Source organism: Camelina sativa, chromosome 10 (genome assembly GCF_030686135.1).
Source record: "Camelina sativa cultivar CO46 ecotype springtype chromosome 10, ASM3068613v1".
In the NCBI taxonomy this organism is placed as follows: domain Eukaryota; kingdom Viridiplantae; phylum Streptophyta; class Magnoliopsida; order Brassicales; family Brassicaceae; genus Camelina; species Camelina sativa.
The window spans coordinates 21,512,309-21,538,974 of NC_141889.1; the positions used below are offsets into that span (position 1 = coordinate 21,512,309).

Here is a 26,666-nt window from a genome sequence, read left to right on the forward strand (position 1 = left end):
AAACACCATAAATGTTATCAAAAACTCAAACTTCGTCATCAGCCAAAGCGTTCCAACTGTTGGTAAGATTCTTCCCTTCTTTGTTTTGCAACTTATAAGCTACTAACCCACACACTTCAATGATTTTGTAACGACCTTCTCAAGTGGGACTGAGTTTTCCAGCTCCTTGTTCCATTGTATTCTTAAAAGTACGCCGCAAGACCCAGTCTCCTACTCAGAATGTATGTGTCATGACATTATTGTTGTAGCTCCTAGCCACTTTCTGTTGATAACACCAATTATTTATTTTCTCTGCTTCTCGTTTCTCGTCTCATAGATCGATATTGAGACTCATCAACTTTTTGATTTCCTGCAACTTAAGGTGCTCGGTTTGTGCCGTTTTCACGCCTACGTCACATGGTATTACTGTTTCCATCCCATACACTAGAAAAATGGTGTTTTTGCCATTCTAGGACTTAGTGGTGGTGCGGTAAGCTCACAACACGCATGGAAGCATATCTACCCACTTTTCTTTTGATTTTTCTAGACGTTTCTTCAATAGTTTCACAATTGTTTTGTTTGAAAATTCAAAGCACTCGGTGTTTGATCAAAGGAAGTCGATAAGCCTCTTTTGTATGTCGGCTGGTAGTTTTGAACCCATGTTCACCCGCTTGTCAGGATTCTCTTTGAGTTGGCACGTCATCCAGTTGTTCCACCTTTGGTTATTCATTGTGAGGTACCAGCGGTAGCCTCTGTAATTGCTATAACTGCTGACCCTTACCTTTTAAGGTAGTTTGATAGCATGAACGTGGTGAACTTTCTTGTTCTCCTACTATCTCTTTCACTCCCCATGGGGTGCAAAATTTGATAGTCTGGTGTAGAGTCGATGGAATAGCTCCCATGTCGTGAATCCAAGGGTGTCCCATAATAGCATTGTAAGCCGAAGCACAATCTACTACCAAAAATTTAGTGTGTTTGTTAACTCCCTCTGCATACACTGGAAGTGTCACTTCACCAATACTCTGCTTGACCTCACCGCTGAACCACACTAATGGAGTAAATTTTCGTGTTAGTGCTCCTTCATCGAGACCCAACTCTTTATATGCTTGCATATAAAGGATGTAGGTTGAGCTTCCATTGTCGATTAATATCCTCATCATCAAACAATTAGCAACCACCAATTGTATGACTAACGCATCATGATTCAGGGTTGCTATGTTGCTCTCATTAGTCGTAAAAGTTATAGTGTATGACGGTGTATCGCCTTTTGTAACGTGTCCTCTGCTTTGACAGTTTTTGACAGCTCTAGTCTTTCTTTTCGCAGCTCAGTGAGTTATCCCACTTATCTCTTATCCTCCAAAGATAAACATGGATTACTCGATCATGTTTTGGAGGCAAAACTGGAGCAATTGCAATTGTTATTTGCTTGTTGCTCTCGCCATCCATGTAATTGCGGGTTCTATCAGATAAGTATTCCCACAAGTGACCTTTTTCAGCAGCTCATTCACTTCCATCATTAATGTGATGAAATCTTCTGTTATGTGGCCGTAATCGTTGTGGAACTCACACCACTTCGAGGTGTCACACTTATTGTCCAGTGCTTTAATCTTTGGAGGCCATCTCACGGTTCCACCCATCTCCTTCAATACACCGACTAAATGTGTATGAGAGATCGAGAGGTTGCTAATATCTAGCCATGTTCGATTAGGCCTTCCGTCGTCATCTCCGCTCAATGGTCGATATGTGTTCCTTCTTCCACTCATGGTGTTTTTGTCATGAGGTCTTTGGTAAGGCTTATCATCTCTACTCGTTTTTTCGTTTCTAACCACACGGGAATTAGATCGTGGTGCACGTCGCTGGCGATAAGCCGAGTCTTCCTCCCACTTTATCTGCGCCCACACACATGAGAGCACGCGCACGTGAGAGCACGTCTTCCTTTGTCCTGCACTGGTACTTCGTAAGTTCCTTGTACAAATCACCGTCATGAAGTAAGCCTCTTTTGAATACGGAGATAGCACTAGACATGTTGCAACTAGGAATTTAACGACTTATAACTCTTCTGTTGTACCTCGTAAAGGTCATCTACTGTCTTCTCCAGGTTATTGTTGCTTGCGAATTTCTCAACAAAGAGATCTGTCAATGATGCAAACAAATTTGTTGAGTCGTTTGGCAAGTTACTGAAACATTAAAGAGTTGCACCTTTAAGGCTTGAGCCAAAACGCTTGCACATAGTAGTTTCCCTCCACTCTTTTTGGATGGCCATCGTGAACATTCGTTTTTTATATTGTGCTATGTGGCTATCCAAGTCGGATGTTCCATCATACATTTTCATTGTTGGTAACGTGAATTTTCTCGGCATCTCGGTGAGTGCAATTTTCATCAGAAAATGGTGTATCACCATACGAGTGCAAGTTGCTTTTTTGGATCGGAGGATCCACTCCTGGCAGTCGTTCAATCATAGCTTTTACTGCACCCAAACGTCTTGTAAGCATAGCTTCCAAGTAAGTGTCTTCAGCTGACTTGGTGTATGGTTCATGTTCGATCCCTGTCACGTGCGGTGTGTTAACAGTTCGTTGTTGATCCATATTTTCTTCTCAAACAAGGCTCTGATGGGTCTACCTTATGCTAGGGTTTTCTCCATTATTTTCCTCTCGTGGAGTCTCCACTCGTACGTCTTCTGTTGTGGGCGTTGTACGAGCAGTTCTAGGAGTCGTGTTAAGATCTTGCATCCAATTGACTTGCACGCCACGAAATCTAGAGCTTTCTTTAGTAAAAACTCTCCCTGCTGTCACTAGCGAGGCGTTCTCCTCCCGTAGCCTAATGTTATCTGCCTTGATCTGTGTCAGCTTCTGCACTGCCTCGTTCAGCTTAGTAGTCATGATTTCTAGCTGTACAGCGACCATCGCGTTGACGTTAGTCGTGTCACTTCCGTTTCCCATCATCTAACGTAAATTACTCTAGCCCCTCTCTCTAGGGTCAATTGTTTGGGCAAAAATAATCGACTCGTTTAGAGAATACAGAAACAAGAAATAGATGTTAAATAGTCATTTTTATTGTTCAAAATCTCGAGCTCAAATACAAGAATTTAAGGCCGAACGAATCAATCTATAAACCCTAGCCGTATTCTAGACTTGAGTCGTGTGTCTTGTGTTGTAGGTCTCTTGCTTTGCTCTCGATGATGTCTCTTTAACCTAATCCCTTAGGATTTTCTTAGGCATACCGACTCTGTCTATGATAGGGATGGTCTTGAGACTCTTGGCCCACTGGTAAAGTCGGACATTAGACTCTTGGTCTATTAACAGATCCAATCTTGTGACTTTTTGCCCATTGACAAAGTCAGTCGCAAGCTCTTGGCCCAGTGACAATGTCGAGCACATGACTCTCAATACATTGACAGAGTCAGTCACTTGACATTCAACCTATTGACTTTTTTCTTATAAAATTGGCATACTTGTGTTGACTTTGTCATGTAGAATATCAGTTGACTCTATCCAATATCTTTGTGAATATTCTCTCTACTTCTCCTGATTTATCGGGTTTGTCGAACTAACCACAAATTTTATTTATTTAATAGAGAAGACAAAATTATATCCAACAATTTGCCCCCCACTCTCGAGACCGATCCTATCATAGATAGAGTTAGCAAGCCCAAGACATATCCTAAAGGATTAGGGTAAAGAGATCTCTATTTAAAAAGGAGAGTTGCCTCCACGAGAGACATCATCGAGACCAAAGCAAGAGACCTAAAGCATAAGACACACGACTCAAGTCTAACACGGCTAGAGTTTATAGATTGATTCGTTTTGCCTTGAATTCTTGTATTTGAACTCGAGATTTGATCAATAAAAACGACTATTTAACATTTATTTCTTGTTTCTGTAGTCTATAAACGAATCAATTATCTTTGCCCAAACAAATTATATGCCATATAATAGACATTGCCACATAAAAAAAAATATGATTTAAAATATTAAATTGTTATCAAAATTAAATTATTTTCACAAAATATTATTATTTTATTAAATATGTATGCATCTATTTAATTTTTTTATATAAATTATAAAAGAAAAAACAACAACTTAAATAGATGCATACATATCTCTATTTAAGTTGTTATTTTTTTTTTGAAAATATGTGAATTTCATTAAACATAATGTTTGCTTCAGCAGCAACATCTTTATGCAAGATTCATCCCTTGCCCAAAAAAATAAAAAGGAAGGATTACATAGAAAAAGCATGAGTAGTGATCCTAGTCATGTTTAAGCCAAAGTAGCATTAGATTTTTGTAGTTTTTCCTCTTTTGCTTTACCAAGATGGTGTTTCTGATTTGTCTATCCAGGCCCTTGAATAGGGTATGAGCGTCTGTGGAGATGTTGTTTTGGTACCTGTTGTTTCGCTCCAACCATATGGCAAGAAGGGTGGCTTGAGCAGCGAGTCTGCAGAGGCACCTTGGTGCGGTTTTGTCGTTTAGGTCTAGCTAGGTCGTGATTGCTTCCCAAGTGTAGAAGGTGAATGGTCTATAGCCACCACCTTCCATAGCTCCTCGTTAATTCTCCAGAATAAGAAGATATGCTTGCGGGTTTCTTGAGCCAAGCCATAGAGACAACAGCTGGGATTGATTTGAAAGCCGCAATTCACCAGCCATGATCGCGTGGGAAGTTTGTCTTGATGGATAAGCAAGAACATGAACGCATGCCTTGGAATTGCGCTTTTAAACCAAACTTGCTTGGTCCAAGCGAGAGGGACTACTCTTAGCTTTAAAATTTCCTCAATTTTTCGGGTAGGGAAAGACAGTAGGTCCTCTGCTCCAATCCGCCATGAGTAATAGTCTAGTTCTGTGGCCAGAGAAGGAGAATTAACTGAGATGAGGTAAACATGGAGGGCATTTTCTTGATTATTTTGTTGGTCTAAGAAACGAGCTCGAAGCAGAGGAAGCCTATGCAACTTTTCCATTAAGGGGAATACCTGTTTGAGATGGCCCTGTGATTCCAAAGAAGTCTATGAGCGGACCAAAAGGAGTCCAATTATCGTACTAAAAGCTGATCTGTTGACCATTTCCTAGGTTTGGATTTATGAAAGTTCTTGCGATGTGGCGAAGATTCATCATGGATTTCCATGTCCCTGAGTTTTGTTTCTTTCCATCTAGACCCTAAAAGCTCCCATCCTTGATTTTGTTGTTGCGTAGCTAGAGAGCCCACTGCGAGTCGCTAGCAGCAATCAACTGCCAGATAACAAAGCAGTCCTAGACGCTCTTCATCTTTGGGAAGACATAGATGTCTCCATGCTACCTTAGATGAACCTTTCTTGTACACGTCACCACTCCATAGAAAATTGATGCACAGTCTTTCAATTTTCTAAATGCAACCTTTTGGAAAAATAAACGCAGACATCTAGAAGTTAATGGTACCATATATCACTGATGAAATTAGTTGTAGCTGGGAGGACCATGAGGAGAACTGCCTCGTTATATTCTCAAGGAGGGGCATGTATTCCGCTATTCGAAGCTTCTAATGCATAAGGGAGAGGCCAAGGTATTAAAATACCCCGACCCCGGCCATTCTATGGCCGGTGAGGTTCTCTCGTCCCTTACTCTCTACTAAGTCATATTTTATGGTCCATTCTTTAAAAAAATTTCATTCGCATATTCTGAGATTCAATACTTAGAGTCTATATGATATAAACTTAGAGTAATGCAAACAAACATGTATTATATTAATTAATCAAAGGATTCGATACAACTTATGAGTTTACATATAAGCTAGTTCACGTTGTATAATCGATCCTAGCTACCCTTAACACCATCACTCATCTTCCCAGCCATGAGTCTCGCGCCTAGGCAGTTCTATTTCCGCGATCACCCTACTTTCCTGAAATCCTAGTAGCCATCAATAACATTTCTCTTAGGCCGTACAATCTCATGCAATGCCCGCTAAGTCATAACATCCGTCCAGTACAGCAGATGGCCGGTAGAGAGTTATCCTGCACATCAGTTCGACGGTGTACCAAGGTATCAGTACAGATCCCCTATCAAACTGTTGAGCCGAGTTTACTTTTCTCTGACCATACCGTCCGTACATGGACACTCCGGATGGTACGCTGATCGGTAGCGAGGTAGCCTGCGCATCATTTTGGTCATATCACGATGAACCTAGTGGTTCCCGATCAACTTCCGAGCCACACCCCCTTTCCTCCAACCAAATGGACCAACCAAAGCATTATAAATGCTTATGTTGATGCCACTACCCCATCCCTCAGAACCCATAAGGTCGGTATTGTACCGTACCTCCGACCCTCAAACCTTACTCGCTTAACTTTCTATCTCGGAACCTTCTTCTCTATCTTATACTCGAACACTCAAGTTTTTAGTGTGTTTTTCTGTTTCCGATGGTGTGTTAGGAATGATGGTGCGCCATGTTTATATAGGGTCTTGGCCGATGTCTAGGCCCCAAAAGGCACCTGTCCGACAGAACCATTCGTTCGCTCCCGTTCGGCTGTTTACGTTCGGCCGTGCCTGTTCGGTCATCACGTCCCACCATCCCGAACGCTTACGAGCTCCCCAGCTGACCTGCACATTGTCCACCACCGTCCAGCTGGCCGAGCTGAGTTGAGCTCCTTGGCAGCTGGTCGAGCTAGTGGTAGCCGACTGGCAGCTGGTCGAGCTGACCCTAGCTGACCGGCAGCTGGTCGAGCTGTCCGTCGCTAGTCCGTAGCTGGTCCAGAGCTGGTCAATCCTTTTTCCCATACTTGGCATGTTTCCCTCAATGTCTGAGCTACCAAGTAGGCCTTCCTGACCTTTCCGAGATCTCCCTACCATCTCGAACCAAGTCACGGGCGCTACAGGTATCTTACTGGAAGTGAACCTATGTTGAAACCAAGATAAACTATCTGAACGGTTTCAGCTTGGTTCACTCTTGCTAAGTACAAATCTGTCTTTCTCTTATTCATTGTTAGGCCTTAGATGCGTGAGAAATCCTGGAGAACAGCAGCAATATTAGTGAGAGAGCCAACCTGACCATCAAAAAAAAACACAATGATGTCATCCGCAAAAGCCAAATGGGAAACTTGCGGGTTTAAAGCAGATGGGTGAGCTCCAATCTGGTTTGAGTTATAACTTTTCATCAGTAGCTGCGAGAGTCCTTTCATGGCCAAGACAAACAGGTACGGCGAGAAAGGGTCTCTTTGTCTTAGACCTTTAGCTCCACGGAAATAACCACATAATTCACCATTTACACACGCTGAGAAGCTAGTTGTAGAGCTACATTGTTCAATCAAGGAGATGAAGTGGATTGGGAACTCCATTGCTTTGAGAGTGTTGATTATGTAGCCCGAATGGACCAAGTGAAAGCCTTTGTGAGTTCAACTTTGGGCACCTCTTGAAGATATATTTTTTTGGTTGAAGCCTTGGACTAGCTCGGTAGCCAGCAACACATTTTCCACCAGTAGTCTCCACTGAATAAAAGCGGATTGAGAGTTTGAGATCAGATCATGGAGAACCTTATTAATTCTGGTGGTCATTTCTTTGGGAACAACTTTGTAAAGAGTGTTACAACAGGCAATGGATCGAAACTCAGCTACCTTTTGAACATTTGGGGTTGAACATTTTAATTAGTTGAACATTTTAACTTGTTGAACATTTTAATTAGTTCACCAATAAATAAATAAAATTAACAAATATGTCAACTTTGAATATTAAATTATTTATATAAAAAGACATATATTTAAATATGATCAATGTTCCCTTCCCCATCCAGTTTTTGGTAAATTTTGAAATTATGTTCCGATGTAAAAGTATAAATCTTTTGTTCGGGGCCTCGACAGCATTTACAATGGTAGTCTCTCAATGAGTATATCACCCACGAAAAATATATAATATTAAAAAGGTAAAAAGGAATATTATAAGAGTTTCTCATTTGAGAGATATTGAAAACTTTTTGAGTGATTCAATTAACACATATCTCATCACAATTAGTTCTGGATTTTATTTAGAATTTAAATTTTAAATATAAAAAAAAAAAACTTAAAACATATTAAAATAATATATTTAAGAGACTCATAGAGGTTCTTTCCACCACAAATGCTCGTTTGGGATGCCGGCACGTCTCGAATTCAATAGCTATTTGCTATGCAAAATTTCAACACATTATTTATAGACATCCACACATAAATGGAATTATGGATCCTTGTTTACGATCCATTTTATAATTTGAATTGCTATCATCTAAACTTCTTTATTATATATTGTAGAAAAATATAGGGATGGACGTGACATAATAACATTAGAATTTAGAATATCCGTCGCCTCAAATCGTTCAACATTGTGCTTAAAATTCAAGAAATCTCGAAACAAAGTATGGGTCGGACGTAATAAAACGTTTACCCCTATTTTGGTTTGTTAGTTAAAAATATGGCTTTTGGATTGCCAAACATGACAAAGGATATCTAACCTCCAATTAGTTAAGATATCTTACCTCCAATTTGTTAATGATATGAATCCATTACTATATATATGGTTGTCTTATAGTGAGTTTTATTTTTTTAAAAAATATTTGATAATGGAGAAATTAGAAACATTCAATTCCAAGAACCATTATACCATCTCTAAATTTTTGAAAAAAATAGTTTTGCACGATTTAAAAAATAGAAAATCTATAGTTTTCTAGCCTAAAAAAATAAATAAAAAAAATCAACCTATTCCTCAAGACATACAAGGGGTATGCAACAAGTGGAAATTGTCCGACTACCAAAACAAATAAACACTAGACTTCTATATTTTGATCTTTCAAAAATAAAACTATATATTGATCGACAATGAAGATCATAAGCTCAAGTGTAGAGTAATACAGAATAAAGATAATGCATGCTTGAAGCCCATATCATATCAAACCTCAGTATAATAGCACTCTACGTCAATCTCACACATTTCTTTCATGGATGTTACGTGGTCAATTTATGACTAAACCCTAATCATGCATGTTTTTGTTTTGCCATGCCTATGACACAAACAAAAGACTTGAGATTTAAGTATTGCATGAGTTAGGTTCCTTTTTCCAATCACGGACCTAACTTAACAGTATGACATTCCTTTTAATTAACCTTTTGCATTATTCTCACATTTATTTGAGAAAAGTCTTGATTATAATTAAGAAAATAACAATTTAATATAATAAGACAGGATTATCAACAGTTCTGTCGACCACTTTCTCCAAAATAGATGACTCACCAAGAAACATTTCAAGATTGGGGTTTGTTAGGCTAACAACCTGTTGGTTAATTTTTGAAACTTTTGTTTGGAAAAAGAGGGCCACGATCGAGTCCCTTAAAGAGAACGTGACTCCGAAGTGTACAAGGCATTCACTTACTGTCACTCGTACTCGTAGATTGTATGTCGTTCCTTATATATATAGAATAAAAAATTAAAAGGCATTTACAAAAATATTATTTTTCTATATTTTTTACAAAAAATGATTTTGTACATTTTCAAAAATATCATTTTTATTTACAAATAACTAAATTTTCAACCCTAAAACTCCAAATACTAAACTCTATCCCCTCAAAACTATATCCTAAATGTAAAATAGTGAATCTAAACTAAAAAAAATATATTGTAAAACTTAATTTAACATATATTTTAATTTTTTAAAAGATAGTAAAAATGAAAATGGTCAAAAATGAGAATTTTTGAAAAGGGTTTCTATAAAATGGTATTTCTAACAATTTCTCTAAAAAATAATAGCTTTCACTTATTTGCTTTAAACAAAAAATGTATATAGATAGAAATATATTTGAACAGCCTTTGACATATGATTAAATAAATGAAATGTTTATAATCCCCAAAAAATGAGAATATGAGATGTGAAGGAACGTAAGGATCCACTACGAAAAATTACGGACATGCATGAGAGGGAGGTTTAATCAGAAAGTTTGGTTGTTGAGAGCTCTATCTTAATTAATTATAGTCCTTTGAATTGCATAAATAAATATGTGACAAATATATACATATTAAGAATATCATATTCCTTCAAATATGACAAATACTCAGGCTACTATCACTATTTGTTACATAATGATCATAGCTATTAATAGTTACAAGCATAGGTGTACTTGTGAATTTCTAATTAATAATTTCTTAAGTTTTTTCATCAAAGTTATAAACAAAGCTAAAAATATTCTATATATTATACTTTATGTGATTTGGCAAATAGATGTAAGTTTCTGGATCTCTTGAAGCATAGTGGTTAATTAGAAGAAGTTCAAGTTCCGTGTTAGTTCCAAACGTAAATATCCACTACAAATCTACAACCAAACATCTATTGATTTTATATTGGTTTCTTCAGTTACACTATACACCTATGATCTGATTTTATTATATGTTGCGATTCTATAGTTAATTAATAACAATTATATTTAAAAAAAAAAAGTTGCACCAGCGTGTTGTTTTAAGAATCTTGGTATTACATATCATATAATTAAAACGTTGTTAATTTGTTTTTGAAATTTTGATTAATTAACTATATATAGAATTAGCATCATAAAAATGTTTCTGAAAAATTATAATTGTTGATTTTTTTATGAAGATTTCAACACAGTAAGATGTAATTAGGTTTACATTTATCTAAAATTGAAGTATAGAACGTAACAGACATAGCTACTTATAGGTTGACTTCACATCCCCTTTTAATAAAAAAAGGAAGTACACGACTTAGTTTTTGTAGACTTTATATTTTTAATAAATTGTTACAAATGCATATAAATAGGTTATATATAGGATATACATTAACCATAAATTGTGGAGCAAATATATTTTCGGTAACAAATTACATCGAGGTACAAACGGCTACACCTAAATATAAAAATAAAAATATAATATTTGATCACGATAGTCGATAATTGATATATAGATCTTCGGTAACAAATAAAGTCGTGAAGTTATTTCAAACTCTATTTACGGAAGATTTAACTCCTATCTCATATTCTTTCCAAAGATCTTTAAACTAAATATTACCAATTTAATATCCACAGATTTTATCAATAAACCACAACCATAAACAATTAATTAAAGGCGATAAAAATATACTCAGTATCATAAAAAATGAATAAAATCTTGCTAATTAACAAGATTAACCTTAATCTCCGATATCGTATCCTGAAAATAATATATAAAAAAATCGGTTTGAGAATCTTCCAGCCTTTGTGTATAAGTTATGCTAATCTACTTTGGCTAGAATACATTTCAGAGAACTTAAGAAACAGAAAAATGACAATACTTTATCATTTTATCATGTTAAACAATCTCAAACCCTACAAGAATTCATGGTGTATCAAAGCTAAAATACTGCTTACTTGGACACATTATTCCAAGGATGTTGGTAAACGTATATAAGACTTACATGAGTGATATTTACCATAAAAATTTACATGAGTAATATTTACAATAATACTAGAATAAGGTTATAAACAATATAATGAAAAACATGTTTATGAAAGGAGCAAGAAGATGTTAGTATGAGACAATTTTTTGCGTACAGACTTCATGAAAGAGAAAATGAAAAACATGTTTTGCTAAGGTCTTAGCGCTTGCTGTAACAGTTTGTGGTTGATGCCTTCCAATGATTGAGTCAAATAGGTTGCGCTACATTAAAAAAATCAAATAAAGTTCAGGACTACAAATATTGAAACAGTTCAGAAGGCAGTTTTCTCCGGTATCAATGATCTACAAAACCAAGGCAAAAGTTTGACTCTCCCACCATCCTTTACAGGAGGACCAAGGTACATGACGCAAAATTATTTGGATGCAATGGCTATATGCAAACATTACGGTTTTCCCGATTTGTTTATAACCTTTAATAATATAATCTATTGTTTATAATACTAAATAAAATAATTTTCATCTAGGTTTTGAAAATTAACAATATAAGACTTATATGACTGATATTTACCATAAATATTTATGGCTTTAGTTACATCCAAATAATATTATAAACAATTAGATTTAGAACATTTGAAATAATAATATGTTTTCCAACCCCTGCGGTAGCACGGATCCAAATCAAGTTACTTAAGAAACTAGAATACACAGTCTTTTTTTGAACATTTTCATTTATATTAACAAAGAAAAATATGAAGAAAACCCTAAATAAAGCTTGCTGCTGATGCAGCAACAGACGCCACTTAAGAAAGCTACTATTGTCCAAACTTGAATGTGTGTTTGCTTCGTCCTTCACTCTCTATAAATTCACTTCATCTCTTCTCTCTTTCACTCATCAAGTAATATTTTTATTTCACATCCTTATAATTTTAAGAGTTCATATATATTAAGTTGTGAAAAAAGAGTACGTAAAGGAGTTTGGCTTTTGGTTGAGTTATTCGTTATCATTATACGTTGTTTTAACAACCACGCTTAATTTTATATTTTTCTCATTACCACTAAACATGTGTACTGGAAAATCATCATACACAAAATCCTCACCCAAGGTTATTCAAATAATTGGTTACTTTTTCTTTATAAACTTCAATAATTGGTTACTTAATTAGTCGTTACTTTTTTGCACGTTATTATCACACGTGTATTCCAAAATGGGCATGTTTGTAATATTATCTAAAACAAAGAGAATTACATATTGACAGTGTTCTGTTTTTCTTTTTTTTCGTGTTTTCAAAGTTTGGGAAAACAAGTCCAACTTCTTCTGTACTCTCCCTGGGTTCCAATGGTAAAGGAATGGTGAGGATAAGATTCACCTTTTTTTATTTCTATATTTACTTTGTTTATCTAATGAGGCATTGGCCATTAATCTAATGACAACATTTTCATGAATTGTTCTCATTTTTAATTACTGTAGTCTATGTTTTGGGTTCATGACTAATTTGAAAAAACAAACTAACACTAAAACTTGCTTACAGGTTGATCTATGTTTTAAATTGTATGAATGTGTTAGCTAGGCCTCAAAAATCATTTGATAAAAATAAGTTTATGCAAGTAAATCTGTTTGGTAAAAAAAAACTTACGTACCAATCTAAAAATTGAAGTTCATCGATTATGTTTTAACTACATGCATGCACAGGTAAAAAATTCATAACTTCTATACAATTCCGAAAAAAAGAAACTCAAATTCTATATCCAAATTATGTAATATCATCTCTTTCTGTCAATTATAGCATTGTTTAGTTACAATTTGATGTCCATCTCAATAACTAATTTTTAAAGTTTTAACAATGCCAGAAGTGTAAGTTTTTTTTTTTTTTTGTGGGGACGAATGCCAAAAGTGTATGTTTTCTTTTTCTTTTTTTTTGCTGTTGTGATGTGATCATTTCAAGTAATATTTAATACGGAAACACTGCTATCACCCATTTTCTTGATTAAATTATTTAGATAATAGTGCACGTTACGTTGAGTTCTACTCCAGGTATAATTTATGTCTTACGTACTCGTGAACTTCTCTGTCAAATTTTGTAAAATGATGAGTAAGAAAAAGTTTAGTTTCCGTAGAATGCTAGTGTGTGTTAAATGTAAATCCTCGTACACTGATTTAAGTACCCTAATTATTCACTGAAAAATTCTACTGTAGACCAAAGTGGAACCACTCAAAGACAGAGTGAATGAAAAAGCCAAGGGCAAGGCAGCCGCGGCTAAGGTACCCAAATGGAGCTTATATTATCAATTGTGAAATTCTTTTTAATAAAACGCGTAATCACAACAATTAACAATATTTTAAACTAATTTAATATTCTAAACACGACTCTTATTTTTCTTTTTGTATATGTGCTCGGTTTACTAAGAAGGTTTTATATATTTATAGTAACATTTCTTTCAAATAAGATCTTATTCGAATTCACGGGTTGTAAGATTCGGTCAGCGTTAACATATCTACTTTTACGATTGATTTTGTTATATATTTTTATTAATCAGAATGTTGCAAAGGCACCAGCAAAAGAGAACAAAAAGCCTCTCGAGTTCAAACTTCATTCTGGCGAGAGAGCAGTGAAACGTGCAATGTTCAACTATTCGGTTTACACAAACTTCCTCAATCTTTCTTAATTTCTCTCTTTTTTTTTTTTTTTTGTTCAACTCCATGGAGCTTATTCATCATCTTGGCAGGTTGCAACCAATTATTATGTCATGAAATTGCAGAAAAAACAAGAAGAGAGGTTGCAAAAGGTAAAACACACAAAAAAAAAAAAAAAAAAAAAAAAAAAAAAAAAAAAAAAAATCCTAGCAGACAAAAGAACAACCTTAGCCAATTTAAACCGACAGAACCCGTACTCTGATTATTTTTTTGTCTTTCCTATGCTGTAAATCTACTACTAATCATTTACATAACTAGAACCTCCCTACTTATATAAATCTGGCTGCTCGAAAATACAGTTTATATAAAAAATTATTTGAAATGAAGCTTACCAAATTGATGCAACGAACTTTACTCAAACCAGTTTAGTATGGTCAATGGTTTGATACGAGCCCTTAAATAAATCACATCAAGGCAGTAAGTAAAACTATAGAACCGAAACTGCTTTAACTAAAAGAGTGAGATTAGTTTGGAATTCGGTTTACTTCGGTTCGAAAGAATTATCAAAGTTAAGCCGCATTATTTAAATTGAACCATATAATATGTAACAGATGATAGAAGAGGAAGAGATTCGTATGTTGAGGAAAGAAATGGTTCCAAAAGCTCAATTGATGCCTTTCTTCGACCGACCTTTTCTCCCACAGAGGTCAGTTTGTTCATCATTATATATACTCGATACATTTGAAAACAATGGTTTTGGAAATTTATATTTGTTTCGTATATATAATAATGTTGTTTTGTACCTAATCACATAATAAAACTTCATAATTTCTTTTTTTCTATGAAATAAATATTTGGGTGTAGATCGAGCAGACCATTGACGATGCCAAAGGAACCATGCTTTGGAAACGTAAACAGCACCTGTTGGACTTGCGTTTTCAACAACCAACACTATCTCTACCATATTAATCATGCTCATGCTTAAATCCTCGAGTCACTAGCTCATCATATAGAGGCTTTTTCTATTTTTCATTTAAGAAATCTTTCATTTCCAGTTTACTTTTTTATTTGGTTGTCGGCAGTTTTTGTCTTTCTTCGTTTCGCCCTCTTCTTTTTCTTTTCAGATGTAATTTTTATTTTCGTAGATTAAATAAACAAGCAAATCACGATATGAAGTAATGTGATGTTCATGAATATGTAGACAGATATATTCAAGTCAGTCAGTCTCATTTGCAGTACATTAAATATTCTAGTGGGTTTGTTGAATTCGGAAAACGACACACCGATCGACATCATTACTACAAACCACAATAAGCAAAAAGTTATAGAGAATCCGCATGAAGAGTTCGCAATTACCTGATTGTTTAGATTTTGTATTTGTTCAATAATTATGTGGGTGTGGACTATCCAAAACATGATATTTATGTGGGTCTTAAATTGGTGGATGGGTCATGTCATAGATATGTGTGTGAACCTGAACTAGTGTGTTGTTGTGATTCGGAAAAAACTATTAGGAAAAAAAAATAGAAAAACTATTTAGATCCGATTTTTTTTTTGTCAAAACACTTGCATTCAATCAAGTTCTATTTGGTTAGAGTTAGACTAACTTATATTTTATTGAAAGCTTTAGAGTTAGCTACCAAAAGTCTTTTATCTCCTCGACCGTGCTAAGCAAAAGAGTTGATTTGAGAAGGAAGAAAGGAACTACGACGTATTGGTAGCGTGATGAGCTTAACCAAAGAATTTGTTTCCATAGCTAAAAGTTCATATAATAAACTTGTAAGGAATGCCAAAATGATCTCTAACATGTATTTCATTATGTTTTTTTTTGATATAATATTGCAAAATAAAAGAAAAGAATCATTTCATTCGTTTCCATAATGAGTGTTTCTTAAACGGTACATTTCATACGACAATTGTAACTGATCACAAAAACTATACTAAAAAGTCTAAAAGTGATACCAAAAACACTATCAACTTTTTCTAATGCTAAATTTATCCACAATTTTGTACTATTTTAATTATTTAAGTATTGCTAATTGTTTTCTCTATCTGTTAAAAGTTTTGTACAAATTTGTACTCTACACTATGCTTGTATGAACCGGATGCTAATTGTTTTCTATATCTGTTAAAAGTTTTGTACAAATTTGTACTCTATACTATGCTTGTATGAACCGTTTATCTTATGATCAACAAACATAGGTTTAAAACAAAACAAATTGCTTTGATGAAATCAAATATTATTTTTTGTAACCTCAAAATACGTTTATAAATAAACTAGCATACATAGGAAAAAAAAAAAATACAGATTTAGGAGTTACATCCCCACATGTGTTTTTGGCAGTGTCGTCAATTTTTTACATGGGCGAGCTTTTAAAGAGTAATATCAATCTAGGAAGGTTCTCAAGAGCCACTGTGAAGAGGCCACCAAGAATAAACATCAAAACAAATGCAAAAAATATTCTTCCAATGTATTTGAGACTTTGTTCTCCAATTTCTGGTTTTGAATGCTTTGTGTACTTTGAATCTGTGGAACCCTGCAAAAGCAAACCGCAAAACACTGAAGCATGTTTCCACAATCTGATTTGCAATGTATGGCTACAGGGAAATTACATAACAGAAGCAGAGGGATATGAAACTAACACAGGATCTCAAGCAAGAAAACGAGCTGAGAAAGCTTATTGTCAATTTACTATCAGTTATGATTCTAGCTATCTTCACTCTACTTAAGCTTTGAAATTGGATATTATTCCCAGTATAAAGTATTTGTAACACAATCTTGCTATGAAGTTACTAACAAAGTCAAGTTAATTACCATAGATATCAAAGAAGGAAACTGCTGTGGTAGATTGTATCTCTCAGTTCCTGCATCAAAAGAAAAAAAAAAAAAAAAAGGTGATGAAGTTCGGATTACAGTCTGAAGGAATCAAATCCAGATTGCATTGGTTTCGATGCATCACAAAATGTACACACCCAACAAAATTTTTACTAACTTCAGCATTTGAATCAACACTGTTTATTTCATCCAAAATCAAGAACAAATAATCCTAAGAATCTGTGTATTTTTGGCATAACATTCAATCAAGTGCATATTCGTCACTGTGACAAGCATCTACAAATCCAACACTAAACTAGAGCTCTGATATAACAAGACTCGAATATAACAGCATGAGAAGCATTTGAGCCCATATGAGTTTAGTTTAGTTAACCAAAACTAGAACATTGAAACCAATTTCTTGAATCCAAAAGCTGAAACAGACAAGAACTAAATTACCAGGAAAATCAGAATCAATCACTGTCTTCAACTTCCAGCCATGTCCATAACTAACAAGAGAAGCATCATCCCCAAAACTGATGGGCTCTTCACCTTCCTTTGCTGCTTCGATGAAAACTACACGAGGTTTTAACGAACCAAGTTTCCTGTTGATCACAGAGACAGCAAATTTCGCCTTTGTCCCGTTCGTGAATCTGTATTCCTTACCAGAAACTTCACAAAAAACCTCCAGAAACTAGGATTTCCCACAAATCAACAATGTTTTTAGGTATAAAAACCATTGAAATCTATAACAAACACAGTACTGAGTTATAAGGAAACTTACGAGCGGTGGCTGAGAAGGAGAAGCTTCAGGTGAAGTATTGTCCGCCATATGGCTTTTATGACTAAGAGACTTGATCAGCCAGATGCATATATATATATAGATAACTGCCAAAAGAAGCAAGTACCACATATCAAATCAGATGAATAACCAAAAGAGATGTAATGGTTCATTGATCCTGATTTAAGAAACCAAATGTGATAATTATCCAAAAAAACAAAGACACATCTAACTTCAAAATCAAGATGCTTGGAGCTTCAAAAAGCCAAACATGAGATAAAGATTACTACTTTCTCAAAGCACTTCAGAGATGAAACAATAAACAGATTTATTTGATCAGACACACTCGTTCTATTTGACAATCTTCACTAAGCCTGTGTGTTCTGTCCTAATTAGATCATATTACTTATAAGATTGTTCTGTAGATGAAGCTATAAGAATCTATACCCCCCGCGAAAAAAAGGAAGAATTACGAAGGTACGGTTCGGAAAATATACCAGGAGGAGCTTGCGAGAGAAGAAATCTCGAAACCCTAAATTATGAGCGGTTCACTTGGTAGAAGAAATTGCGAGCGAGCGAGCGAGAGGTCAAAGCGTCGACGATGTCTGGTGCGATTGCGAGAGAGAGAGAGAGAGAGAGAGAGAGAGAGAGAGAGAGAGAGAGAACAAAAAAACAAAAAAACAAAAAAACAAAAAAACAAAAAAACAAAAACCTGGAGTCAACTTAGATCCTTAACCGATCTAAACCGGTATTGTGAATCATAGTCCACACAATCGAATTTAAATTAAACAAGTTGGCCCAATAAAAAAAAAAAAAAACCTACAATAATTCAAATTTCGTGATTATTGCAATTGTAAGCAAAACTATATTTAAATTTCATATTTGGAGCGAAAATTCTTCTAAACCAATTAAAATTGATATGTAGATTATAGCACCCGTTTGGTATCTTTTCAAAAACAGTTTAACACTAAGAAGTAGATAAAGTAATTTTAACCACATGATTTGGTCAAGATTTGGTAACACCTATGATGTATGTATTTTATATTTTCTTAAACCCTTTCTGCTTCAATAAGTTTCTTAAAACTTTTTACACTTGCTTTCATTACTTAATTGCTTGTTCGTCTGGCTTAATTATGATTTATAATTTTAATACTCTACCTAAACAAAAAGATCCTAAAACAACAAAACACTTGTTGTCTTTAGTTTGGTTTGATTAATTTGGTCTGCAACAATTTCTCTTTGTACACTCAATCTCATAATTTACTAACACAACATTTTACACTGTGAACTTGGAAAATACTATTCTCAGGTAGTACATATTCGATGACATTGACATATTATCCTTTGAAACATTCACAAAAAAAAAAAAAAAAAAAAATTGAGAATAGGTCCATTTTGTAATTAACTAGAAAATCAACTGATGGTTCTTCTTCCTTGAAAAATTCAATGGTCAAAAGTTTCCACTTCCAAAGACCAGACACAACTTGCAAACTAGACCTAACCATCTTCCTCATTCTCCCTTTTCCCCTAATTTGACCAAAAAATATGAATAATACATATATAAATACAAGTCTCATCCCAACCCAAAATCTTAAAAACCCAAGTCAATATACAAATTGACGTCAAAAAAAGAAAATGGGATTTTCATGGAGAAAGAGACTACGTGTAGCTAACGAGAAGAAGATAACTCCGGTACTGAGTTGGTCGGAGTCGGAGTCGGAGTCGGAGACGGATATAACAATACCACCAGAGTTTCAATGCCCAATCTCAATCGATCTAATGAAAGATCCTGTGATAATCTCCACAGGGATAACCTACGACAGAGAGAGCATCGAGACATGGATTGGTTCGGGCAACAAAACATGTCCGGTCACAAACACGGTCTTAACAACGTTCGATCAAACCCCGAACCACACGATTCGTAAGTTGATTCAAAGTTGGTGCGTGGAGGCAGGATCGTCGTCGATTCAACGTATCCCGACGCCACGTGTTCCTTTAATGCCACGTGATGTCCACGAGATCTGTAGAAAATTATCTTCTGCTACGCGGCGTGGGGATTACGAGAAGTGTGGGGAGTTTATTGGGAAGATTAAGAAATTAGGGGACGAGGGTGAGAAAACTCGCAAGTGTGTTACTGAAAACGGTGTCGGATTAACTCTTTGTGATTGTTTCGAGAAGTTCTCGGGAAATGAGAAATTAACGTTTATGTTAAAGGAGATTTTATATTTGCTAACCTGGATGGTTCCGATTGGGTCTGATGGTATTACAAAACTCGCATCCACAACATCGTTTCGTTGCGTCGCGGGTTTGTTGAGGAGTAAGGACGATACTGCACGTGAAAACGCTGCAGTTTTTATGAAAGAGATTCTTTCGCTAGACAAAATGCAAGTTTATGCATTTGCAGTCGAGAACAGAGTTGTAGAAGCATTAATGAAGTTGATTCGCGATTCGGTTTCGACTAGGTCGACGAAATCTTCATTGATAGCGATTTATCAAATGGTGTTGCAAAAGCCCGAAATCGCGTCTGAGTTTCTCGAAATCGGTTTGGTCAATATGACAGTGGAAATGATAGTTGATGCTGAGATGAATGTTTGTGAAAATGCGTTAGTGGTTCTTGATGCGATTTGCGAAACCGAGGAAGGGAGAGAAGAGGTGAGAAAAAATGTGTTGGTGATGCCGCTTTTGGTAGAGAAGATCGCAAAAGTTTCTGAATTAGCGACAAGGAGCTCAGTTTCGGTGATTTTGAGGCTCTGTAAAATGGGAAATGCATCTGTGATTGAAGAAGTGGTACATTTGGGTACATTTCAAAAGGTGTTGTTGGTGTTACAAGTTGGGTATGGAGAAGAGACTAAGGAAAAAGCAACAGAGTTGTTGAAGATGATAAACTCGCAGATGAAATTAATGAGTGACTGTGTTGATTCGTTAGTGGAGTTTAAGTATATCAAGAAACCATTTTGATGTTTTTAATTAGGATATAGATGAATTGAATAGTAGATAAAATTGATGAGCGAAGATAGACTTTGTTGATTCTTTAGTGGATTCAAGTATATATCCCAAGATATCATTTCGATGTTTTACTTAGCATACCTTGACGATAATGTATTTTTTGAGTGATGCCTCATTAAGAAATGGACTCGACCAATCATACCAATATTTTTATCACTAACATCCCCATAAGACTAGTTAAATAAAAAGATTCAACCGTTGAATAAGGAAGATGAGCTGTTGAATTATTTATTGAAAAATGAAAAGTATTAAACTATGGGTCCGAATAGTGACCGCGGTTTTGGTTGTGCGGGGAAAGCGGTTTTGGAGTGCGGTACGGTTCAACTGCGGTACGTGCGGTTTGTGGGACAAATGCGGTTTATACAAAATAAGCGGTACAGAATGATATTTGATTGGTGAAAAAACTATTTGCGGTTCAGTATTAATTGTGTGAATGGTAAAAAAAGGAAAAGCGGTGCGGATTACATATATTATAAATAAATTTATTAATAATTAGTATGTTTGTATATTATTGTATATTATGAATTAATAATAAAAATAACTGTCTTTATAAACCTTAAATACTATAGTTGATCAAAAAGTATTTTTTTTTTTGACATATTGATAAAAAGTTCAACTATATAAAGATACATTTTTTTAAAAAAATTATCGATTGCTTTGATTTTCCCATAACATATTTGCAATAGTATATCTTATTTGTGTCATAGCTTCTCCATCTGCTATCTTTGTTGCATCCATGTCACCTATATCATGCTCAAAATTTTGATTGTTGTTCGTCTCAGTCGTTACATCTGCAAAATCTGCATCCGAGAAATTTGAAATCCTGATGAAATTATGTAGTCCCAGTGTTAAACATATTGTTTTATTTTTAAACTAATTTATATTGTTATCTATACATATACATATACATATATAAATATATTAGTTAGGAAAATAAAATAAAAAAGATATGAAACATAATGAAAATGTTCAATTGTTATATAATTAAACTAACATGTATAATTTAAAAAAATTAAGTAAACTGGATTACAAATTTTTAAAAAATAACAATATAATGAATACATAAAGACTATGATATATGAGTATTTTACTAACCACTATGATATTTAAGTAGTATGGACAATATTATTATTTACTGAATAATAAAATTATTACTTTTATTAATTTTCAACTTAAAACATATATTACAACCCTATTTATTAACATAAAAATTGCACTTTAAATCAGTTTTTATAAATTTAAAATCTAACAAAGCATTTAAAGTGTACTTTTCATTAATTCATTTGAAAATATATTAGAGTAGGTTTTTCAGAAAAAAAAAATTAAATATGAGAAGTAATTAAAAAAAAAAGAAAACATTACCAAAATGATGTTGCACTACAAATCGAGAGGTAGAGAAAGAGAGAGGATAAAGTATACCAAAGTAAAATCTCGAGAGAGAGAGGAAGGGAGAGAATAAATGATAGTTGTTTTTTTGGTTTTTGATAACGTAGACACATATGTTTATATAGTACATTTATATATTAAAAAAATTATTAAATAAAGCATTAATTGGTTGCGGTTCCAGAAACCGCTGGTTATTATCCGTTGTATTTTTGAAAGACGGTCCATGCCTTTATCTGCTGAATCGATCCGCTTTTTTTTTTTTTTTCAAAAAACGCAAAGTAAATTTGTTTCTCTTGATTGGCTGTACATGTGCGGTTTTGGTTTTTTATTTTGAAAACCGCAAATTTGTTTTTCCCATTCACTGCCTATGTTGAATAAATTGGTAAAAAGGAGCTCAAACCTGGTCATCTAGCATAGAGTAATTCGATAAAAAAAATAATAGCTGTGAGAAAATAAATAAACAGGATGAACAATACTTGGGTTCACTCCTAAATCCTAATAGTAAATTTTTTTATTCACCCTGGTTTTTTTTTAGAAAACCTAACAATAATTAAAATATAACTCCACGATTAGTCACCAAAACCGGAGGAAACGAGTTTACAAAAGAATTTTCAGAAGTTAAAGATCTAGAAGACCGGGCAAGAAAATCTGTCCTCTGATTCGACGAATGAGGGATCTTCGACGGTGAAAACGCAGGAAGGAGACACAAAGCAAAAGGAAGTCCTCTAACAGGTTAGAAAACTCTGGCCATTCTTTGAGGTTCTACACCATCATAACTAGCTAGGCATAATCCGTCTCAAAGTGCTGGCAAGAAACATCTCGTGAAAGGATACTTTCCATAGCCCAAAGAAGAGCTTCTAATTCTGAATGTAGGGGAAAGACTTCGCCTAAGACATTTTTCACCAAATATTAAGATTTGATCCTCTTTGTTACAACACCACCAACCCAAGCCAGAATTAATGTCTGATGCTTTCCAGAAGCCATCTTTCTGACACCGGGATACTGGACCAAATACCTTCAAAGGGTCATAAGGAGCCAAAATAACCAATGGCAGGGATTGCACCTCCTCCCATAAAAAAAATTTCACTCAAAAATTGAAGAATGATCTTAGAAGGCTCAAGATGTGTGCCTTGGAAAAATTATTATTACTATTCTGTAATGACCATAGAATCCAAGGCAGTTGAAACTGCTTATCCTGATCACCCAAATTAGGGAAATCCCTCCAGAAAATGAAATCCAAAATTCATGTACCCAAACATCGTCGCGAGCGAGACAAATCCCAAACTTGTCGCGAGCGAGAACAATTAAACAAGGCATGGTTAATTGTCTTATTCTCAGAGTCACACCTTTTACACCGAGTATCACATTGTACGTGTCGATGAGCAAACCTACCCATCACGGGAAAAGAACCAGAAGCAATTTGCCAGAAAAATATTTTATTTTAGGTGGGACATGAAGTTTTCGTTAAACGATCCGTCCTGTTTTTTTTTTAATTTAATAATAAACTAGTGATCTCATACTCACTAACCACCTAACCACATTGAAACGAAACAGCGGAAATAACCAAACATTAAACCAATGAATTAAATATCCAAATGAATAATTCAATAACATACCAACAATATGTATAACATAAACCAAGTCATAGAACAATAAAACAAGCATCAGCTGCCTGATGAAAGGATTGGTGTCGACCGACACTGATTCTTGGTGCCGACCAACACTGCCTCTCAGTGTCGATCGATACTGCTCCTTGGTGTCGACCAACACTACCTCCAAGGTCAACTGACACTGCTCCTTGGTGTAGACCGACACCGCATCCTAGTGTCGAGCGACACCTCTTCTTGACCCGGAAACCCTAGCATCGACACTTGCCAAGTCTCTGCGCCGTCAAACTCCTTGGTGTTGACGGACACCTACCTGGTGTCGATTGACACCGACTTCGCAGATGTGTTCTATTCGAAGTCGAAACTTTGTTTATCGCCTTACACCGCCACCAAATCGTCCAAAACTCACCCAAAAGTCATAAAAACCATGTGAAATACGATCCAACCAAAAACATGCAAGGAAACAACCAAATACAGCCATAAAACTTGGAAACAAAAGATTTTCAGGCTTAGATCAGTCATAGTCATGCATTCACCTTTCTAACAAAAGATTATGACCAGCAATTGACGAAAACACACTCCTAGCAAGTTTTCCACACCTTCCTAGTCTTAGATCTCTCAAGAACAGTTAGAAAACTCCAAGAATCTCTCAAAACTCTCAAGAACTTCTCTTTTCTCTCTAATTCTCTTTGAAAACGACAATGAGCGGCCCTTGAATCTCTCAAGTCGATTTCTCCCCTTTAATATTTTTGTTAGGGATTTCACTTAAACCAAACTAAACCAAATCAATGATTTAAAACAAACCGGTTGAACCGGAAGTTACTGGTGTCAATCGACACGCCCTCACCAAAATCACATAATTTGGTTCATGGATGTTACAGTTCTCCTCCTCGCAAGTGACCCAAAACATGGTAGTTATGTTCGTTTGATAATCGCAAACGACTGACTGCAATTTTAAATCGCATGATGTTGTTCGTCTAGCAATCCAATCACAACTTAAATTGTCGCAGTAAATGATTGCCCTTGAATCTCTCAAGTCGATTTCTCCCCTTTAATATTTTTGTTAGGGATTTCACTTAAACCAAACTAAACCAAATCAATGATTTAAAACAAACCGGTTGAACCGGAAGTTACTGGTGTCAATCGACACGCCCTCACCAAAATCACACAATTTGGTTCATGGATGTTACAGTTCTCCTCCTCGCAAGTGACCCAAAACATGGTAGTTATGTTCGTTTGATAATCGCAAACGACTGACTGCAATTTTAAATCGCATGATGTTGTTCGTCTAGCAATCCAATCGCAAATTAAATTGTCGCAGTAAATGATTACCCTTGAATCTCTCAAGTCGATTTCTCCCCTTTAATATTTTTGTTAGGGATTTCACTTAAACCAAACTAAACCAAATCAATGATTTTAAAACAAACCGGTTGAACCGGAAGTTACTGGTGTCAATCGACACGCCCTCACCAAAATCACACAATTTGGTTCATGGATGTTACAGTTCTCCTCCTCGCAAGTGACCCAAAACATGGTAGTTATGTTCGTTTGATAATCGCAAACGACTGACTGCAATTTTAAATCGCATGATGTTGTTCGTCTAGCAATCCAATCGCAACTTAAATTGTCGCAGTAAATGATTGCAGCATTTAGTCGCATAATCTAGCGACTGTCAAATGAACAACTTTCAGTAATTGTTTTTTTTCGTGAGTTGGTCATAAATATCATACTTGGACAAAAATATTCAAAATTAATACAAACATCGATACTATTATTATATTTTGTAAACCTATTTTTTATTTTTCTATTCGCATGATAATTGGCAATACAAATATATGATTGTATCTTTGTAGACAAAAAAACTAAATTTTTTTACTTGACGAGGGAGCCCCATCAATATGCAAGCAACAACATTTGCCTCCTTTAAATGAATATGGAACGCATAATTGAAATACTGGATCTATCCCGGTTCCTCTGCATACGTTTTTACAGTGTTGACTAGTTCTACAATGGCCTTTGAAAATGCAACTGCTTGCTGAAGAAAATAAATTAAAAATAAATGAGATGATTAACTCATTTTCTTGCATATATATCTATATCATAAAGAAATGAAAGAATAATTTTTTACCAGTTGATTGAGTAAAAAGAAGACAAATAACTAATAATAGAGAAGCAAAACTGTACTTTCGTGCTAACATTATTCTTCCCGTAGTTTTTTCTCTTGCGAAAATTTTTTAGCATTTTCTTTTTGATCTTTGTGTAAATGATTATCCACCTATATATATAAAAAATTATTTAAAACTTCTTAAATATATATACATACCATTTTAGATTGCTAAAACAATAATTTTGTATAATAAAGTAGAGTTTATTCTAATCACATGCTCCAAGAAGTTGACACATATACACTTCTTGTTTTGACATGTATCATCTTTTAAACTTAAACCTTATAATAATTTATTTTCATTAGTTTCAGTTAAATTCAAAAAAAAATCAAATCCAAATATACTTTTTTTTAGAGTTTACTCTAATCACATGGTCTAAGAAGTTGACACATATACACTTCTCCTTTTGACATGTGTCTTAAACATAAACCTTATAATTATTTATTTTCAATAGTTTTTAGTTAAATTCAAAAATATCAAATCCAAATACACTTTTTCTTTTTGTAAAATATCCCAATACACTATTTTTCATCTTTTACACACTATTACTCAATATTTTAGGTACCTAATTTATTGCAACTATATGATTGATATTATTCCAGCATTTTATTTTTCCCTTTTTATATCATTTATTTTAATAACTAATGATAAAACTAAAATATTTAAAATAATTGCATTTTATAATGTAAATGAAAGGGTTCTTATCAAACTACACATGTCCTATTAATAATTTTTCTTTTTGGGCTTTGATATATATGACAAACAACAAAATCTACTTAAAGTGAAATCATTATTGTTTATAAGAAAAGTGAATTATACAAATATATTTAACTTAGCACATTGGTATTATTTTATAATTATTAAAGTAGAGTTTACTCTAATCACATGCTCTAAGAAGTTGGCGCATAAACACTTCTCCTTTTGACA

At 34.7% G+C, this 26,666-nt stretch overlaps 4 protein-coding genes and 1 pseudogene across 6 annotated transcripts; 2 read left to right on the plus strand and 3 right to left on the minus strand.

The window, feature by feature from the left end:
• Positions 1 to 4,452: 4,452 nt before the first annotated feature.
• LOC147936337 (uncharacterized) lies at positions 4,453 to 4,932 on the minus strand. The gene has a single exon (XM_087468690.1). The coding sequence runs from the start codon at positions 4,930 to 4,932 to the stop codon at positions 4,453 to 4,455; it is 480 nt and encodes a 159-aa protein (XP_087324816.1).
• Positions 4,933 to 12,234: 7,302 nt separating this feature from the next.
• On the plus strand, positions 12,235 to 15,198 carry LOC104720521 (microtubule-destabilizing protein 60). 2 transcript variants are annotated; one of them, XM_087470329.1, is made up of 7 exons: positions 12,235 to 12,450; positions 12,638 to 12,697; positions 13,542 to 13,607; positions 13,883 to 13,981; positions 14,072 to 14,131; positions 14,591 to 14,685; positions 14,844 to 15,198. In XM_087470329.1, exons 1-7 carry the CDS (start codon positions 12,409 to 12,411, stop codon positions 14,962 to 14,964), a joined length of 543 nt encoding a protein of 180 aa, XP_087326455.1. In that variant the 5' UTR covers positions 12,235 to 12,408; the 3' UTR covers positions 14,965 to 15,198. The 2 variants fall into 2 exon arrangements, with proteins under 2 accessions (XP_087326455.1, XP_087326456.1); XM_087470330.1 differs by having other exon boundaries at positions 13,895 to 13,981.
• A 1,004-nt stretch (positions 15,199 to 16,202) lies between these two features.
• Positions 16,203 to 18,328, minus strand: LOC104719366 (uncharacterized). Its single transcript, XM_087470331.1, has 5 exons — positions 18,073 to 18,328; positions 17,579 to 17,682; positions 17,254 to 17,488; positions 16,795 to 16,844; positions 16,203 to 16,516 (listed from the first exon to the last, which is right to left on the minus strand). Exons 2-5 carry the CDS (start codon positions 17,624 to 17,626, stop codon positions 16,337 to 16,339), a joined length of 513 nt encoding a protein of 170 aa, XP_087326457.1. The 5' UTR covers positions 17,627 to 17,682; positions 18,073 to 18,328; the 3' UTR covers positions 16,203 to 16,336.
• Positions 18,329 to 19,043: 715 nt separating this feature from the next.
• On the plus strand, positions 19,044 to 20,728 carry LOC104719367 (U-box domain-containing protein 21 pseudogene; annotated as a pseudogene). The gene has a single exon (XR_015568192.1). The product of XR_015568192.1 is annotated as a U-box domain-containing protein 21 pseudogene (transcript).
• Positions 20,729 to 25,285: 4,557 nt separating this feature from the next.
• Positions 25,286 to 25,832, minus strand: LOC109126881 (defensin-like protein 276). The gene is made up of 2 exons (XM_019230774.2): positions 25,703 to 25,832; positions 25,286 to 25,609 (listed from the first exon to the last, which is right to left on the minus strand). Exons 1-2 carry the CDS (start codon positions 25,770 to 25,772, stop codon positions 25,437 to 25,439), a joined length of 243 nt encoding a protein of 80 aa, XP_019086319.1. The 5' UTR covers positions 25,773 to 25,832; the 3' UTR covers positions 25,286 to 25,436.
• Positions 25,833 to 26,666: the final 834 nt, after the last annotated feature.